General features: G+C 34.0%; 2 protein-coding genes across 2 annotated transcripts in view; both read left to right on the forward strand.

Annotated features, from left to right (window-relative positions):
* Positions 1-19,068, forward strand: part of LOC138700461 (neprilysin-1-like) — a 38,183-nt gene extending 19,115 nt beyond the window's left edge. Inside the window, exons 7-11 of the mRNA XM_069827073.1 lie at positions 2,917-3,030; positions 3,426-3,570; positions 16,612-16,729; positions 16,817-16,913; positions 19,036-19,068. Of these exons, the coding sequence (XP_069683174.1) occupies positions 2,917-3,030; positions 3,426-3,570; positions 16,612-16,729; positions 16,817-16,913; positions 19,036-19,068 (507 nt within the window). The remainder of the gene's footprint in view (positions 1-2,916; positions 3,031-3,425; positions 3,571-16,611; positions 16,730-16,816; positions 16,914-19,035) is intronic.
* Positions 19,069-19,219: 151 nt separating this feature from the next.
* Positions 19,220-19,405, forward strand: part of LOC138700372 (endothelin-converting enzyme homolog) — a 30,024-nt gene continuing 29,838 nt past the window's right edge. The window contains exon 1 of the mRNA XM_069826958.1: positions 19,220-19,392. Within this exon, the coding sequence (XP_069683059.1) occupies positions 19,225-19,392 (168 nt within the window). The 5' untranslated portion in view covers positions 19,220-19,224. The remainder of the gene's footprint in view (positions 19,393-19,405) is intronic.

Here is a 19,405-nt window from a genome sequence, read left to right on the forward strand (position 1 = left end):
GAACTTATTAAAACTGTATCCATGTTAATTTTTAGTTTTGTCTGAGAAGTATAAGTGCATTATAATAATGTAAGTTTTAATTTTAATGCTCATTTTTCACAAGTTTGCTTTTTTATTCAAAAGGAATATTTTCTCAACTATTTTACAGAAAAGTGAAATTTTCAGATATGTTTGTTTAGTAGCCTTACAGGTACTAAAACAATGTTTTCGCAAATCTAATATTATCGTAAATACGTATTACTGGAGATAGTGTATTAAAATGTTTCAAAATATTCGCATGGAAAATGTTTGTAAAGAAATGAATTAACAAAGCAAATACTGTTACATCACAAAGAAAGGATATGTGCCTATGTGTTGGTAAAACGTCAGCTCTATAGCTTCAGCAGATTTAGAGATAATTTAATATTCTGATAACAGAAAGTTGTGCACCAATATCACCTAAAAGCATAATGCGATAAGAGTTTTATTATATAATATAAGTTACAGTTAAAACATATACCTAGGCAACTTTGCTTTGTACTATAATATTGTTTTGATTACTTTTATAAGGCTAAAGCTACCATCAATATCAATTTCAACTTATGTCATATTCAGTGTCTTTCTTTGGGATAACACTTTCTTTATGAAAGATGTGTTTAATTCACTTAGTACAGTATAGTTGTAGTTATTATGTAATTTGTGTGAATATTCCTTCTTTACTCTTTATTACGTTATTAACGTTTAAAACACAACTGCAATATTAGGCTAAGAAATAGGTGTTAGTACTTTTGTTTTACAGACAGTATAGGAAATAACAAACAGAAAGAAGCCATATAAAAATAACGACATAAAATTTCACGTTCCGTTTGAAGTTTGTGCACCACTGTTTTCTTAATCCAACAGGCTGCTTATTCCTCCTAGCATACCTAGCGCTTAATGCCCGAGCATGACGTCAAGGACAGAAAAATGCGCTTGATGTCACATCACTGGTGTAGAGGTATATCACTATGCATAGGGATCACATCCACTCCATAGTCTGAGCTATCAGGCGACCTAGGCATGTAATATACAGGATGTTCTAAATGATGTTCCTCCACTACTAACTTCGCCCAGTGCGAAAAGTTGCATCACTGCTGGACAGAAGATTGAATGAACTCGTGGTAATCTAAGTTTAACTGATTTTTCAGTCAGTCCGAAGTCTGTGACTGTAAGGTCTCACTTAAAATGTACTTAAGCTTAGGAGTAAGTGTTGGTAATGTCAAATTTCTAGTTTGAAGTTTGCACGAAACTAAATAATTCAGATAATCCCAAAACGAGGAATGACTCAATGATAGAAGATAGTAATACCAAGATAAGACTATCATCGTGTTCTCGGCATGCTCTCTTTCCTTACAGGTACTACATGTAATCAAACACAACTGCAAAACTGTCACCAATATTATAATTAGCGGCTAAGCGCCCCGTGACAGAATGTTAACAAAACTTTTTGCCTTGGCAAGAACACGCAAATCTTAGAATTGCTTGTTAAACGAAACATTCAGCCCCTTTTTATGGATATAATAGTAATAATAATAATAATAATAATAATAATAATAATAATAATAATAATAATAATTATTATTATTATTATTATTATTATTATTATAAAATTGTACTGATTATAACATTAACAATGATAACAATAATTATAACAATTAAATGATGATAATAACAATAATAAAAATAATTATAAATAATGAAAATAATAATAATAATAATCTTATAATAATAACAATGAAATGGTAATGCTAATAACAATGGCATTAACAACAAGAATAAGAATAATGATAATAATAATAATAATAATAATAATAATAATAATAATAATAATAATAATAATAATAAAATTTTAATGATAGTAACATTAACAATGATAACAATAATAATAATTATAACAATAAAATGATAATGACAATAACAATAATAAAAATAATTATAAATAATGAAACTAATAATAATCATCATCTTCATAATAATAACAATAAAATGATAATGCTAATAACAATGGCATTAACAACAAGGATAAGAATAATGATAATAATAATAATAATAATAATAACAATAATAAAATTATAATGATAGTAACATTAACAATGATAACAATAATAATAATTATAACAATAAAATGATAATGACAATAACAATAATAAAAATAATTATAAATAATGAAAATAATAATAATCATCATCTTCATAATAATAACAATAAAATGATAATGATAATAACAATGATATTAATAACAAGGATAAGAATAATGATAATAATAATAACAATAACAATAAACTGATATTGATAATGATAACAATAGCATTAACAGCAATAATAAGATTAATGATAAAAATAAAATAATAATAATAATAATAGCAATACAATGGTAATGATAATAACAATAACATTAAGAACAACGATAAGAATAATGATAGTAGTAAAAATAATAATAATAATAACAAAATGATAATAATGATAACAATAGCATTGACAGTAACAATGATAACAATAATAATAATAAAATAATGCTAATAACAATAACATTATCAACAACAATGATAACAATAATGATAATAATAAAAATAATAATAATCATAATAATAACAATAAAATGATAATGACGGTGATAAGAACAATAACAACAATAATAAAATAATAATAATAAATAATAAGATAATGTTAATAACAATAACATTGTCAATAACAATGATAACAATAATGATAATAAAAATAATAATAGTCATAATAATAACAATAAAATGATGACGATGATAATAACAATAACAACAATGATAAAAATAATGATAATAAAAGTAATAATAATAATAATAATAATAACAGTAACATTAACAACAATCATAATAATGACAACAATAAAAATAATAATGTTTTTGCGCATTTTTTCCTCAGGGTATTTCTGAAGAAGTCACGAATTCCAGCTCTAACAACAACGCCAAAATGACATTGTCGACTTTGCAAAGCATCATGGACTTCAAAATTAAAGACGCAAAATACAAACACAAGGCAAGTACTTTGATTTATTTCCACTCTCTATGTCTAACCAAGCTTCTGAGCCCCCTGCAAATGAACGTTTAAAATTGAAGAGGTGAGAGTGAGATAGTCCAAAGCCACACTTTTAACAAAAATGTTTTTTGTGCGAGTTCATTCCTGACACGTATGAGAAAGCTGGTAGTAAATTGTTGTAGAAATTATTCAACAAATGAAGTAAGCATACACCGAAGAAATTACGACACCGCACCTAATAACGTTGGACTCTAAACTTTCAAGTACACTTTGCGTGGCCATGACTGTGTGGCTTAGGACTGCATCATTATCATCTCTTCGCATTCGTAGAGAACTTCCTGAACTTTCTTATCGCCTGCATATATTCATAGAGTATACTGGTGCTTGTCTTGCAGATCATCTGGAAGAACTACATGACTGCCCTCCTGGAAGGCACCGGGGTGTCTTTCGACGTAGACAACGATATTTTGTCTGTCACAGATGTCACTTACTTCCTGAACCTCGCTGTGGTCATCTCCAAGTCCCGTCTTGAGACTGTCCGTGAGTTCATGACCGTATGAATACAAATTACTGCTACTGCTACAATAGTGCATTCATTTTATCTTTCCACGCTCGCGTACGGGACCAGAATCGGCAGTAAGTAGGTGCGAGCGCTGCCATTCAAGGTCACGCGTAGTAGCTGATAAGACGGATGTCTATTACAGTGAAACTTCCCAATAGCGGACACCGCAGAGGAAAAATTAAATGTCCGTTATTGAGAAGTGTCCGCTATTTAGAAAATCGTTAGTATGTATACAGTACATTAAAATTCCTCATACATATTCAACACTATATTTTACAGTACAGTACAGTAGACAGTGAGATTGTTTACAGTATTCATCCAGAGAGAAATCGTACCAGTAAATGTTTTGTAAATGAAATGAACATCAGTCACTGTACCACTTCACCTTACACAAAGAAATCTGGAATTGCATTCTCCGTGTATGATTTTAAAATAATATCCTTTTTTTTTTTTTTTTTTTTTTTCAAAATTTCACTAACCTGAGTTTTTCCCACATTAAATTTTGTGGCCAGCTCACGAACACTTAATTTCTCCTTCTCACTACAGCTCGACCAAGTTAAGTCTGCGAGCCGAGAGGGGAAGTTGGAGGCAGTTCTGTAGTGAAAGGAGGCGGTAACGAGAGGAGACCAGTACAGTCACATACGACAATAAAGTTTTCCTACTGCACTTCAGTTCATAGAGCACTCCGAGAACAAGACACTTTGAAATAGACTGTACTTCTATATCTGCTTGTCACACTCTCGACAGTGAGGTTTGGCGTTCCGATTGGCAAGCGTGGGCATAGGAGAGAAAGTTGCATGAGGAGGGGAGGTTAGGAGACAGCATAACGGTTGTCACGGCTTGCCTTTTTCTGAAGACAAGGACAACAACTGCGTAGTGTATTTCAAACGATGTACACACTTTGAAATCTGAGCCTCAAATGACCTATGTGGCAACTGTGTTTTGCCTCTACATTCCTCTACATCCCATCCCGGTATCCCCACTCGCAGACTTGACTTGGGCAAGCTGTATGCTTTACAATATCCACTTTCTCTTTCAGTGACAAACGTTTACGTTTTTGTGACATTTCTAATGTGGCTGTACTTCCAAACACTCAACTTGATAAACTAAGAAAGTACGGACAGCTCATGTACAGTATCACAACTAACAACTGTGCTGCTTACCTTCAATAAAGTACAAGAACGTTCAAATGCACGATAATGATTGTTGCAAAGAATTCCGTTAGAATTCCGTTTAATTTACAACCACCTTTTTTTTTCACGCTGTCCGTTATTTGGAAGTTTTAATTGTTGTTGGGAAATACATTTGTGTCCGCGTCCGTTATTGAGAATGTCCGCTAATTGGAAGAATTTTATCATAAGGGCGAATGTTATTTTGCAGGGAAATTTTAAAATGTCCGCTATTGAGAGGAGTCCGCTATTGGGAAGTGTCCGTTAAGTGAAGTTTCAATGTATTGTACGCAGTGTTGAGCTTAATTTCTCTGTGTGTATTGCTTCAGAGGTTTGATACTCAACAAAGAATATTCATTTGCCGTAGCTTATGGGGGAGGTGATGGGTGAAATTTATACTTTCTACATTTTTCAAGCTATGTCTTTGAGTTTTTGTACATATAATCACACTGTGATAGATAATGATGTGGTGAAATTCCATTTCTATAAGTGATTTAGTTTCTGAGTTATTAGAAAAAATGTTTTGAAAAATTTGCATATTTCAAAATTAAATGTGTCGCTCAATTTTTCAGTAAAATTTGTAATTTTTTTTTTGCAAGACCGGTGACAAATTTAGAAAACATAACATATTAGTTTTTCTACATCTATACTACAAAAGGAGGAACAATTTTTATAACCACCGCATACCTAAAAATAAAATGTTTTCATTGCTACTATAAATATTTCATTTTTTTATTTCAAAAAGTATTCATTTAATCATAAAATTCATGTGGTATTTTGTTAACCATAGGATAGAGAACATAATCAAAATGTCATATTCCTAGCATAAAAATTGTAACAGCCTTTACACTTCGAACCTGACGAAATGTGCTGAAGAAAAGTGTGAGAAAACGTAAAATTTACATGGAGTTAAAATTCAAGGTGAAGCCATTTATATATTGTGTAATTTTTATGCTTGCGAGCGCCGCAGATCATTGGACCTTGCTCAATATAAATAACTCGTAAATAAATGAATAACAAATAAGTAACTAATAAATAACATATAAATAAATAAATAAGATAATCTAGTTATCTAATTACTACAATAAATAAGTAATTAATAAACAACTAATAAATAAATAAATAAATAACAAATAAATAAGATAATGTAGTTATGTAATTAGTTCAATAAATAAGTAATTAACAAACAACTAATAAATAAATAAATAACAAATAAATAAAATAATCTAGTTATGTTGTTGTTGTTTTCTAATGCCAGGCGTTTGACAATAAAGTCATTTGACCTCTTGCACTCCAATATTTTTCAAAGATATTATCATGACCAGCCACTGAAGCACAGATTTTGAGGTGTTCCGAATCCATTTCTTGGTTTGAGTTGCACACTGGGCAGTTAGGGGACTGATATATTCCAATTCTATGCAGGTGTTTGGCCAAACAATCATGGCCTGTTGCCAATCTAAATGCAGCTACAGACGATTTTCGTGGTAAATCGGGAATTAACTGTGGATTTTGAGTTCCATTTTTTCCCTTGGGATTGAGTTATCAAATTGTGTTTGTTGAAGTCTAAGTATGTAGATTTAATAAATCTCTTTACAGAGTAATACGTAGATTTAGTAACAGGTCTGTAAGTAGCAGTGCTGCCCTTCTTGCTAAAGCATCCGCATTCTCGTTTCCCAGGATTCCACAATGGGATGGTATCCAATCTAGTTATGTAATTACTTCAATAAATAAGTAATTAATAAACAATCTATACTAATGATAAATCAGTAGCCGAAATTTTTCTGGTAATTTTCGATTTTCCAAAAATAATTGGTCCTAACATATATAATTAACCACCCTGAAACCGAAAATCGCTTTTTTGAAATTTTTGTTTGTATGTCTGTCTGTCTATCTGTATGTTTGTTACCTTTCCACGCGATAATGGCTGAACGGATTTCGATGAAAATTGGAATATAAATTAAGTTCGTTGTAACTTAGATTTTAGGCTATATGGCATTCAAAATACACTATTTAAAAGGGGGTTATAAGGGAGCCTGAATTAAATAAATCGAAATATTTCGCTTATTATTGATTTCTGTGAAAAATGTTACATAACAACAGTTTCTTTTAAAATAATTTGCGATAAGCTTTATTCCTTGAACAATTTTGATAGGACTGATATTTAATGAGATAAATGAGTTTTAAAATTAAAATAACTGCCATCTAAGGCGGTGTATTGAAACAAAAAACAAACGACTTCGTCTATAAGGGGCCTTGGACACAACACTCGAAAGCTATGAAACATAGCCTACAGACAATGTTTCTGTGTTGGTATGAAGTAATATCGGAAGCTAAATTAACCGATTTGTATAATTAATTATTATTTCATCATTGCAAAGTGTAGTTTCTCTGGATGGACATAATGCTATAATGTTATTACAGTAACTTGTGAGTGAATTGAAGACAGGTTAGATTAAAATAGCTTCTTATGCACAGAAAACTTGATAGGTTATTCTGTATATTCATTTCCTGTATTTCTTAAAATAATGTTTATGAACATATTCATTTTTATCTCAGAGAATTAACGAACAAAGAGAGTGTATTGATTTAGTATGCAGTAATAGTACGTTAGCTTAGCAGTGCATTATTTTATAATTCAAATTTTAATTATGCTCAATTGAATCGTATTAAAATACATAAAATATATATATGAAATAAATGCAATGCAAAAAAAATTGGGTAATGTGCCAAGCAGATTAAGTTGCGCTTTTGTAAAAGTTGTTCCTCCTGAGATTCAAGAGCTCCCACAACAAATTTAAAACTTTCTAATTCGAGTACATCCGTTATCAACACACTTTTTACATAATATAATATAATATAATATAATATAATATAATATAATATAAACATAATAATAAATCTGTAGCCAAAATTTTTCTGTTAATTTTCGCTTTTCCAAAAATAATTGGTAATAACAATTAAGAAACATGTTAAAGGAATTGTCATTGCACCAAATGAGTGGTCTCTGGATCAAAATGATCGCATTTTAATATTTTAAATACAATTTAAATTAAGTAACATATTAAACGATTTATCCTTCTATCAAACACGAATGTTCCCTGGACCAAATGTCCTATTTTAATTATGTAATTACTTTATATTTATTTCTAACGGGTGCAGCGGTGCGCACGGGTAGTTAATAATTAATAAATAGCAAATAAATAACTAATAAACAACTAATAAATAAATGAATGAATAAATAAATAACAAATAAGTAACTAATAAATAAATAATAAATAAATAACTCATAAATATGTATAACAAATAAATAAGTAATTAATAATAATAAATAACTAATAAATAAGTTACAAATAAAAGTAACTGATAACTAATAAATAATAAATAAATTTTCTAATGAAAGTTTAAGTGTTCTAATATTAACTACTTAGCATTACATTTGGTGAATTATTACATTGTTTCCTTTTTCGTTTAGAGTACCTATCTGTATTTCTGTACAAACTGATGTTATAACATGAATTGTTTCAGCATATCTAGCTGCTTTATACTTCTAAACTAGTAATTGTAATTGAGAATCCACTTAGTTGCACTTCCTTCTAGTAATTATAGCAATGTAACTTCAGTCGAATTGGATTGGACAGTTTGACACCAGTACTGGACTGCAAAGTTTAATGTCTTACTTGTATGTTACATCTCATCCACAGTTAATCGTTCGTTCTCGAGCAATTATTTTCGTATTAGCCGTCTTTCTTGTCGCGTGCAGCTGAAATCAAGTTGTGAACGGTTGTAAATTTCACAGTCATAATATTTTGTAAAACTTTAAACAGTAAATGCCAGGTTTAGTAGTTCATAATGAAATATTTATCAAAACCTCACGCAAACTTGTACGTGAAAAATCGATGACATAACGTCTTTCACAATACAAGGAACTATTCGTCAAATTGTCAGTTAATTTCTTCGACATTAGAAACGCCTAACATATTGTTGTTTCGCCTGATTGTAAAACATAACATAAAACAAATAGTAAAAATAATGAAATTGATTCTTACACTACTCTGCATTCATATGAAATTAACAGGCGATGGTAATCATAGCTAGAGGATTACGAAGCTGCTTCAAGAAGGTTACAAGATCTCTTGTGGTAAAACTTCATTTCACAGGCAGATGTACTAATACACAGTAGTAGAGTACTATAGTATAGAATTCTTCAGTTGGCAGAGAAATTTAGACAGAGAAAGATATATTTCTTACCTCTCACTCACCCAGTGGCTGACCGGACATCTGCGGGGGGGATGGTGGCAAGAGACATACACTCTCCATAAAACTATTTGTATGTGCAGTGGCGGATTCTTCTACTTCTACTTCCATGTTGTCGTCACCGTCATCGTCATCACTATCAGAGTCCAAACTTATTACGAAACGATCCACCGCTTTGTCAATCATTCCATCCCTTTCCCAATAAAAAATCCTCTTCCTTTTTAACATGTTCACACGCATTTTTCCAATTCTCTGGCGTGAACTTGGACAACGCTTCTTCAAATAATTTTATGACTTCACTGGATTTGAAAGATACATTATGTTTAGCGACATCATTTGTCACTTGTGCCCAGATGAACTCAATGACACTAAAATTGCAGTGGTATGGTGCAGTCGCACTACGGTACGCCGGTGTGGTTCACTTTGAGCTGAGGTATCCAGTTCGTACCTTACCATTTTCTCCTTTTTAAAATTTTATTATGTCGTACAATACGATTTTTGTCGCCTTTGGGTCGTACTCTGTTGTACTGACGTAACCAAAACTGCATGTCTGATTTAGAAGGTGCAAAAGTGGGAGCTGTACAGAATGTAAGAGGCGTTGTCCATTACAATGATGCTGTTTTGTGGAATGTTCGGAAGGAGTTTCTTTTCGAACCAATGTTTGAAATTAACGGCGTTCATTTCTTGACTTAATGCACAATAATAAATCGTCCCCCTTTTCCTAAGGGCACGTTCAGAGGAATGTCACCATCGTCACAAATACAAATTTTGCTCTTCATGTGATTGATGTTTATCCATGTTTGGTCTAGGTAAACGATAGGGCGGCCGGTTATTCGTAAGTCGCGCATCCTCCTTAAGAAATGGAATCGCTTAGCAATTATGTCGGGTTTTTCTGTCAGAAGCTTCCGTCCGAAGTTATTCTTAGCGTGACGGTAATTAAGTTTTTTTAGTCTTTACCGCACCGACCATTTGCTGCCATAAAATAACCCAGACTTACCGAGAGCATCACGAATATTTTCCACACTCGGACTGAAATCAGTCTTATACAGGGAGTAAATCTGTCTCTTAATGGCGGCCGCAGTGAATGAGTCTATATTGGTTTTCGTGGGAGTTCTTTTCGGCCGCTTTTTGCCCGGAGTTGACACTTTTCTTCCTGATTCATCTGCTTCTCTCTTTTCATTTAGGGTACGGTAAACAGTGCGTTCAGATACTCCACACGCAGCAGCAGTTCGCTTTGCTACTTCGATTATGTTTATTGTAGGGTTTCCGACTTTCAAAGCATCATACTCCTCCACGAAAAACTTATGTACATTGCACACTATTTCCCTGGCATCAGACTGCAGTGGCTTTCCTCTTGTTCCTACACCAAGAATCACAAACAGTAGGACAAGTAGGCCTAATATAAAGACAATACTTCTAACATTTTAATTATAAAATTATTATAAGGGCCTTCTCAAACTACACTGAAAAATGTTGTTAACACATAGTTGTAATAACATCCACCACTGACAATCTTTCCAGGTGTCCTGGTGAGGGAGGGGGAGGAAAGAAAGAGGAAATGCTGTTCTACAAGTGTCTGAGTCATAGGATTAGTACAACTCACCCTTCCTGAGCCTTCCCAAGACATCAGTTAGCTCTGCCAACATAGACCTTCCCAAGTATAAAGTCTGCGTGATGTATCTTGTCCCACTGTGAAAAGAGAGAGAAAGGAGATATGTCTTACTTCGTCTGTATTGTTATGGCGATGGGGGAATGGAGCGGTGCCGTCCATCCATCCAGTGTCTGAAGGGACTAGTTGATACATTCTGTAGCGCAAAATAAAATAACAAAATATCTCTCTTCGTACTGTGTAGTTCCGTCACTGAGCTTGTCTTTCAAGAAATTGAGTTCCGGCAGCCTGTACAATAACAAGGTTTTGAAAGGAATCCTGAAAATTTACAACCCTCCTATAATCTCCACCCTCATTTGAAGGAACTTGGTTTTATTGCTACTGAGACAAGATAAACCTTACCAGGTTTAGTACGCATTACTTTTCATCACTTGTTCCGACGGTAGATCAAGGCATCGATGTTGGCATAGAGCAGGGATGTCGAACAGCGCTCACAAACTGTGAAACGATTAAAACTGTTTCCTACCGTAGCTGAGCTGAAACGACAGTCAGTCAGCTCGCTGTAGCAGTGTTCTGTACGCAGTGTGTTTATCAACTCTGGCGGCTGGTATGGATATGGAACGACGATTCAATAGTGAGTGGACAGATAAATATTTTTTTACCTTAAAGGACGGAAAGCCGCATTCCTTAATATGTAGAAAAGAACTTGGATATCTAAGCCACCATAGTATTAATAGTACATTATGCAACGAGCCTATAATGAAGGTAATTAAGAAGCGAGTATGGATATTTATGAAACGAGCGCAAGCGAGTTTCATAATTTTCATACGAGCTTCTTAATTACCATTATAGGCGAGTTTCATACGACTTTTTATGCTCGACCATATTTCTAACTTGATATTATTAATTTTCTTTGTATCTGACCTTGACCAATGTCCCGTATGTTGTGAGATGTTGGCAGACGCGAAAGTATTGATTTTTTCCGAGGAACAGATGTTCACATTGACCTTGCTAGGCCATAAGAACCTACAGAGATAACATTGAAATTAAATTAGACATTGAAAAACGAGATGACAAATTGAATTTATTTGAATATTATTTACAATTAACGCTAATTATTATAGTAACAGAACATAACCTTCTGCGACAGTATTGGATTTTCAGCCTCCGTGACTTTTCGCTAATTCTCTTTCGATTGCATATCCGAGAATAATCGATACTTGCGGTTTTATAACGGTAGAAAGCTGACCTGTCATTGGCTGAACAGGTGTATAATTACTACATTTCGGCATGGTGGAGCATAAAAGTAATTTTAATTCAACACATGCTGAAGCTTATGGATCAGAAAAGGTATCCGGTTCCGCTCGTGGAAAGGCTGTAGAGGAATTAAAATCAAGATTGAATTCAGAAAATCTTCCATAATAATAATAATCATCATCATCATTATCACCACCATCATCATCATCATCTTCATCATAGGGTGTTAGTAGAACAAGCTTGGTTCGTGCAAGCTACAAAATTTGTGAAATTATTGCAGCGGCTTCAAAGCTATTCACTGACGGAGAATTTGTGAAAGACTGGCCCTTAGCTGTTGCAAATAAGATATGTTCGGAACACATTAATGATTTTATATCTACAAGTTTGTCTCGTAATGTTATTGCGAAGCGCATATTAGAAATGAGAGATAACTTGGAGGAACTGATAGCAAGAATGAAAACTTTTACTTGTTACTCTTGATCAAATTACCGACCGGAAAGATACGAGGAGAAGATATTTTTTAATCTGTAACAAAAACTATGAACATATTTCAAGTCACACTAAAAGTAATTAATTTTATACATCAAAACAGTTTACGTTTCTGAACTTGAAGTTGCACTGCTACAACACATACACACAAAGCTGATATTTTAAACATGATATTAATAACATTATTATTATTACTATTTATTTCCGTCACTAACGAACAACAGTCATGGAATGACCCAGTAGATAAAACGCTATTGGTAATAATAATAATAATAATAATAATAATAATAATAATAATAATAATAATAATAATAATAATAACAATAATAATCTTAATATATAAAATTGAATGTGGGTATGTATGTATGTGGGTGTGTATGTTCTCTATACAAATCTACATGCTTTGACCGATATGTGCCAAAGTTTGCACATTTAACCTTCATAACCAGGAGAAGAACATAGGCGACATTAAAATTGTGCAAATGGAAGTTAAATTAATAAATATATAAAAAATAAAAATAAATAGATCAAATATTCATGTATTATATTAAAATGCAAAATCTTCTACAGTCAATTGTTCTTTATTATTGTCTGTTGTATTCAACATAGACTTTCACGAGGCCTTGGAAATTTTAACACGAAATTAAATTACATTGTTGTTACACATCATGAAGGCTAAAACTAGATAATTCATACAATAAGTATCTTTACGCAGTCCAGGACCGTATTATGAATTCCTCGATGCAGTTTTGTAGATAGTGAGCAGACTGTTTTATCCAATTGAATTCTAGAATTCTTTCAAACTACAAGGATTGCTACCACATAATTTACTTAATATTGAATAGCCATAGTAGACCCACTATTGCGAAATACTGACTCACCAAAATTATGCACTAACAAGAATTTGTGTCAGAAACTCATGCGAAACGTAATATGAGTGACAATATTAACTGGAAAAACGAAAGAAGATAATGTTTTTATCCCACGTATTGCTATTATAGCCATTCGATTTTAAGCAATTATTATGAGTTATAGTAATATTTGTGATAATATTACAATATTATAATATTGCAATAATAATGTAGAGCCTATTTTACTGTTACTGTTAACCCGTCTCTTATTAATAAGTTATGGTCACTAATGACTTGGCCGTTTATAGAAAAATATGATTTTCTGTTGTGGTAGTGTTCTACATTGCCTTCTCCAGGAGAGTGAATTCTGATGAGTATAGTCTCCGTTACTGCAAAACACCCTGAAATCCATGTATTTGAGAGAATCCATCCGTTACAGATTGTAGTTTGGCCTTGAAGAAAATTAAATATATTGTGGGCAGAAAGGCTTAATAATGCATAACGCCGTGGTACGATAAATATTATCATCAATCACAATATTAAATATCTTAATTATGCCTGTAGCATAAGGTCTTAATGTTGTTAAAACTCTATTCATAGGTGAGATGGAATTATTTCGATTAGTCAGTTTCTTTGGATATTTGTGGCACTTTCTTTAATATTCCTCACTAGGGAGGAGAAAACATAAGTAAATATGGTTCGTTTTGGTTTTATATAGTTCCCTTGCCGAGGTCTCCGATAAATCTAACATACAGTTTATTTAGAAATAGACCAAAATTTAAAACCCGGGCAACGCCGGGTATTTTAAGCTAGTAATAATAATAATAATAATAATAATAATAATAATAATAATAATAATAATAATAACAATAATAATAATATCATCATCAACATTCATCCTCATGTAGGCCTACATTTTTTGTTTATCAAGTGCAAATCTAAAATGAGCTCGTAATCAATTAGTAAGATGTATAAAAGTTATCGAAGTACTAGCCGCCACAGTTTCGCTTTTTTTTACTCCCGGTCTGCCTGCTATCTTTGTTCAACCGTTGCACGATAAGGGAGGAATGAAGACTCTTCATTTCACAGCTCGAGAGCGCTGTTCGACATCCCTGGCATAGAAGAAATCTGCTTCAAGTCTCCGAAACCACGTCATGACGGCTTTCTGAATGTCCGTATCGGTATTGAATCGCTTACTATACAGGTGCTTCTTCAACGGTCCGAAAAGATTGAAATCACTGTGTGCCAGGTCAGAGCTGTAGGGAAACTGGTCCAGTATCTCCCACCGGAAGTGCGTCAAAAAGTTTACGATGAATTTCTGCTGGTGAGATGCCCTTTGGGCGCAAAAAATCGGATCACACAACGCCCTTTCACTTTGACTATGTTCCCTTGCTCGCGGCCATATAACAACTGATTTTGCGAGAATATGACGCAACATGTGCGCCATCTAATGGCTGCGTGATAAAGCTGTAGTCTGCTGCTACTGTCCTAGTGGAAAATTCGAACAAGAGGGGAAATATGTTACCCATGAGAACTCTTGTTACCTTAATTTTTTAATCACCTTCATATATGTAATCTTCATCTTACGATGTTTGGGTGACGTATATACGTCCGTTGATGTGACATATTAATGAATTAAATACTATTAGTGTCACAATATAATATATGTGACTATAATAGTATTTAAATTCACCTTCATATATAATCTACTTTTGTTTTGTCAGAATATGTAATTACAATAATTATATATATATATATATATATATATATATAAAAGGTATCCCCGTAACATGCCATGAAGGCACTTGGGGGGCATGGAGGTAGAGCCCCATGCTTTCCATGACCTCGGCACTAGAATGAGGTGGTGTGGTCGGCACCACGCTCTGACCGCCTTTTACCCCCGTAAAAGACCCGGTACTCAATTTTATAGAAGGCTGAGTGAACCTTGGGGCCGTTCTGAAAGTTTGGCAACGAGAAAAAATCCTGTCACCACCTGGGATCGAACCCCGGACCTTCCAGTCCGTAGCCAGCTGCTCTACCAACTGAGCTACCCGGCCGTCAATTATATATATATATATATATATATATATATATATTAATACTAACTCGTAAATTGATAAGGCATAATGTGGTATCTTAAATATATACAGAGTGTTTCTGGGCTAGTGTTACAAACTTTCAGGGATAATGGAGGAAGGACACATGTATCAATTATTTGAGATAAGGAAATGACTGAGTCGAAAGTTACAAGCAAAAATAGTTGTGTGGAAATGAAATAATTTTATTCCTCTGTACACCTTATTTATGTGTATTTATCTGTACATCTTACACTTAGGTACTGTATTCATCTGACGTTGTTTACATTTTCTACTTGTGCGCTGTCTGAGGGATGGGGACAGAAAACTACACTAAAGCAATGCAGATAGCGTAATGTGTAACGGACATGGTCGGTCCTGATATGCACGTCTGTAGACAGCAGTGTATGTGTACAAGTTGCAGTGTCCAGTCGATCAGTCCTAGTGAAATGGAGGAGTACACGAGAGCGGGATAAGCAGACCTGATTTTCGAATACGGATGAGCCAATGGGAACAGTAGACAAGCTCACAGATTTTATCGGACAAAGTACCCACGTAGGAGACATCCGGCCCATACCATCTTTCCACGACTGTTCCAAAGGTTAAGGGAAAGAGGGCACGTGGTGTCAAATTACAATTCCATTTTCACACAATTATTTTTGCTTATAACTTTCGACTCAGTCATTTCCGGACCATGATTCCCTATCTCAAATTGATACATGTTCCCTTCCCCATCATCCCTGAAAGTTTGTAACACCAGCCCGGAAACACCCTGTATATAATATTAATAAATGTGTGTTTTTTTACCTTTTTATTCTTGTCTACTATATTCATGTTTTTATTGAAAGTCACTGGCTTCTGTCTCATTGTCAGTTTATATTAAATGTTTTTTTCTCTCTTTTTCTCTTTCTTTTTTCTCTTGTGTGTTAGTTGTCGGTCTGAATCAGGTTAATTACTGTATTTAGTAAACTGTCTTTGTAAATTTTGTGTTATATTATTGGCTAAGACCACACCGTACACGAAACTGGTTCTTACGGTAGTGGCTAGAAACATTTTTGTTGTATGCATTTGAATTGTACTCACTTTAGTTACTAGCTAAATAAATAAATCAAACAAACAACAAAACAAAACAAAACAAACCAAACCAAACACCAAACCAAACACCAAACCAAACACCAAAACCAAAACCAAAATTTTATTTAACAAAAATAGTAATAAGAAGTCTTAAAAAAATTCACAATTATATCATAACTTTTAAAGAATGCAGTGAATGTAGTAGTCTGAAATTTTGTACCCGTTTCTTCTGGTGCTGCAGAGCGCTACGTGTGGTGGCAAGTGGTGCATTTATTGGCGATTCACACCAACAAGGCAATGAGGAATCTGCGGAACCAAATGCTGGAACAGATCTTCGGCAGCATAGATTCTCCAAGCAGGTAACCAGAAATCTTCTCCATTACACAATTTACATACATATTCTGATTGGGAATACTTTGCATAAAGTAATTGCTTTTTGTTTCCAGATCGACTGTGTGCCTGAAACGTGTGAAAAAATTGATGCCCATGGCCATCAGCTACACACTGGCCTCGGAGGAAGATGTAATCAGTACAGTTTCCAAGGTAATATATTCGTATGAAATAAATAATCATAATTACATCTTAATTTTATTGTGAATCTGGAAAAACAAAGGAACTACTTTTATAGCATAACAACTTGTTACTTAAATTACTTCTAAATGATTGATTAAATGGCAAACTTACTCGTGTTAATTATATAAGCACGTGTGGCTTACAGCTGTTTCGGTGTACACAATCATCAGAGCCTACTAGATCTCGGTGTCATCTCGACATCGCTCCTGTTGTGGGGGTGCGTTTGTGTGTTGAAAAGTAGAGTCAAATAGTGTGTGTTCTAAAATTGATCTGTGTGTTGAGAATTGATCAGGGTGTGTTTCAGTGTGTCTGTATATTTCATATTGTTCTAGTGTGTTGAGTTTTTGGTTTTTGGATTGTATGTGTAGGATTTCCATGTCTGTATTTATGTTATTTTATGCTCGACCATGCCGAAATGTAGTAATTATACACCTGGTAGCAGTCCTTTAATGCATGTCATTAAAGTACACCTACTCATTAAAGTACAGGTGTTCAGCCAATGTCAAGTCAGCTTACAGGTGTTCAGCCAATGACAAGTCAGCTTTGTACCGTTATAAAACCGCAAGTATCGATTATTCTCGGATATGCAATCGAAAGAGAATTAGCGAAAAGTCACGGAGGCTGGAAATCCAATACTGTCGCAGAAGGTTATGTTCTGTTACTATAATAATTAGAGTTAATTGTAAATAATATTCAAATAAATTCAATTTGTCATCTCGTTTTTCAATTCTAAATCAATTTTCAGTTTATACCAGAGTAATGTTCATGTTATTCTGTGCCAAGGTCAATGAAATTTGGCCTCGGAAAAAATCAATACTTTTGCGTCTGCGCACATCTCACAATTCAGGTCAGTTCGCACATAACCATAATTTTGAATACTTTCAAGTTAGAAATATGGTCGAGCATAAAAAGTCGTATGAAACTTGCCTATAATGGTAATTAAGACGCTCGTATAAAAATTATGAAACTCGCTTGCGCTCGTTTCATAAGCAATCATACTTGCGTCTTAATTACTATCATTATAGGCTCGTTGCATAATGTACTAGTATGTATGGTTAGCATTAGTTATGTATTCGGCATATGTAGATGTATTGTGTCCTCTGGTTATTGCTTTAATGTGTTCTTTGTAGCGTGTTTGGAATGATCTGCCTGTCTGTCCAATGTAATAGTTGCGACAAGTCCCGAGGTAGAAATTTTACATGAAAATTCCTGACCTCGCCGGGAATCGAACACGGGCCGGCTAGTCTGGAAGCAGACGCGCTACCACACAGCTAACTCGGCGGACACATTTTGAAATACAGGGTGTAAAAACTTTAATGTTTAGAATTTCAGGAACATGTTCCCTGACACGTTCTACGTTGATTAAACCTAACATACCTATATCCGAAATTGAGGGGTTACAGAGATAACAGAGCTGGAAAAAATAGAACTTCTTGCAGCTCCAAGCATTATACCGTTTAAAGAAGGACTATTTTATGGCATTACTAAGTAGAGATACGTACATAAGAAACATTTGAAAAGCAGTGAATGAAGGAAATTTTACTTTTAAGAGAAATTAAATTAAAATTGTTTAGGTTGCTAAGGAAACGAAACAGACAACAGTTTAAAATAACAGTTGTGAGAAAAATAAACCGTATTGTGACTAGTCTTTTTATTGAGTTTTGACCGTTAAAACATGCCTTTTGTGTACACACATCAGGAATACGCCGACATAGTTTATGTGTATGGACTGTGTGATGGCAATGCAACAGCAGCTGTTTTGGCATATCAAGCACGGTTCCCAAATCGAAGGATTCCTAGTGCACAGGTATTTTCACGTGCCTATTAGCAAATTTCAAGAAGTACAGTGTTTGGAATCTCAATGACATTTTTTTCAACTTTGAACTGCTCCTTTCATACTCACAAGTAGTTGATATTAAAATGTAATATGTTACTAATAAAAATAATGAGATAGACATGTCACTTTCGGAAATTGGTTTTACTTCTTTCAGTATTCAGCGATAAAATTAAACTCAAAAATTTAACTTTGGGGTACAAATAATCCAAACCTATAGAACTTTGGATATAGGTATGTTAGGTTTAATTGACGTAGAACGTGTCAGGGAACATGTTCCAAAAATTCTAAACATTAAAGTTGTTACACCCTGTATAGCATTTTCAAAATTCCCAGCTTGGGACCGCACATTAGAGAAAAGCTCTCAGATATCAGACGTGCAAAGCTGAAGTATCAACACTTCAGTCACCGAGGCTACATGAACCGTGTTTGTCACAGGTGTCGGAGATGATGAACGACATCAGGAGCAGCTTCAACTCGCTGGTGCGGCAGGAAGACTGGATCAACCCGGAGACCAAGCAGGCGGCCCAGGAGAAGGCGGACGCCGTCACCAGCTTCATCGGCTACCAGGAGTGGCTGCTGCAGCCCGGCAAGCTGGACGAGCACTACGCCGACGTTAGTATACCCA

Source organism: Periplaneta americana, chromosome 5 (assembly GCF_040183065.1).
Source record: "Periplaneta americana isolate PAMFEO1 chromosome 5, P.americana_PAMFEO1_priV1, whole genome shotgun sequence".
NCBI lineage: Eukaryota > Metazoa > Arthropoda > Insecta > Blattodea > Blattidae > Periplaneta > Periplaneta americana.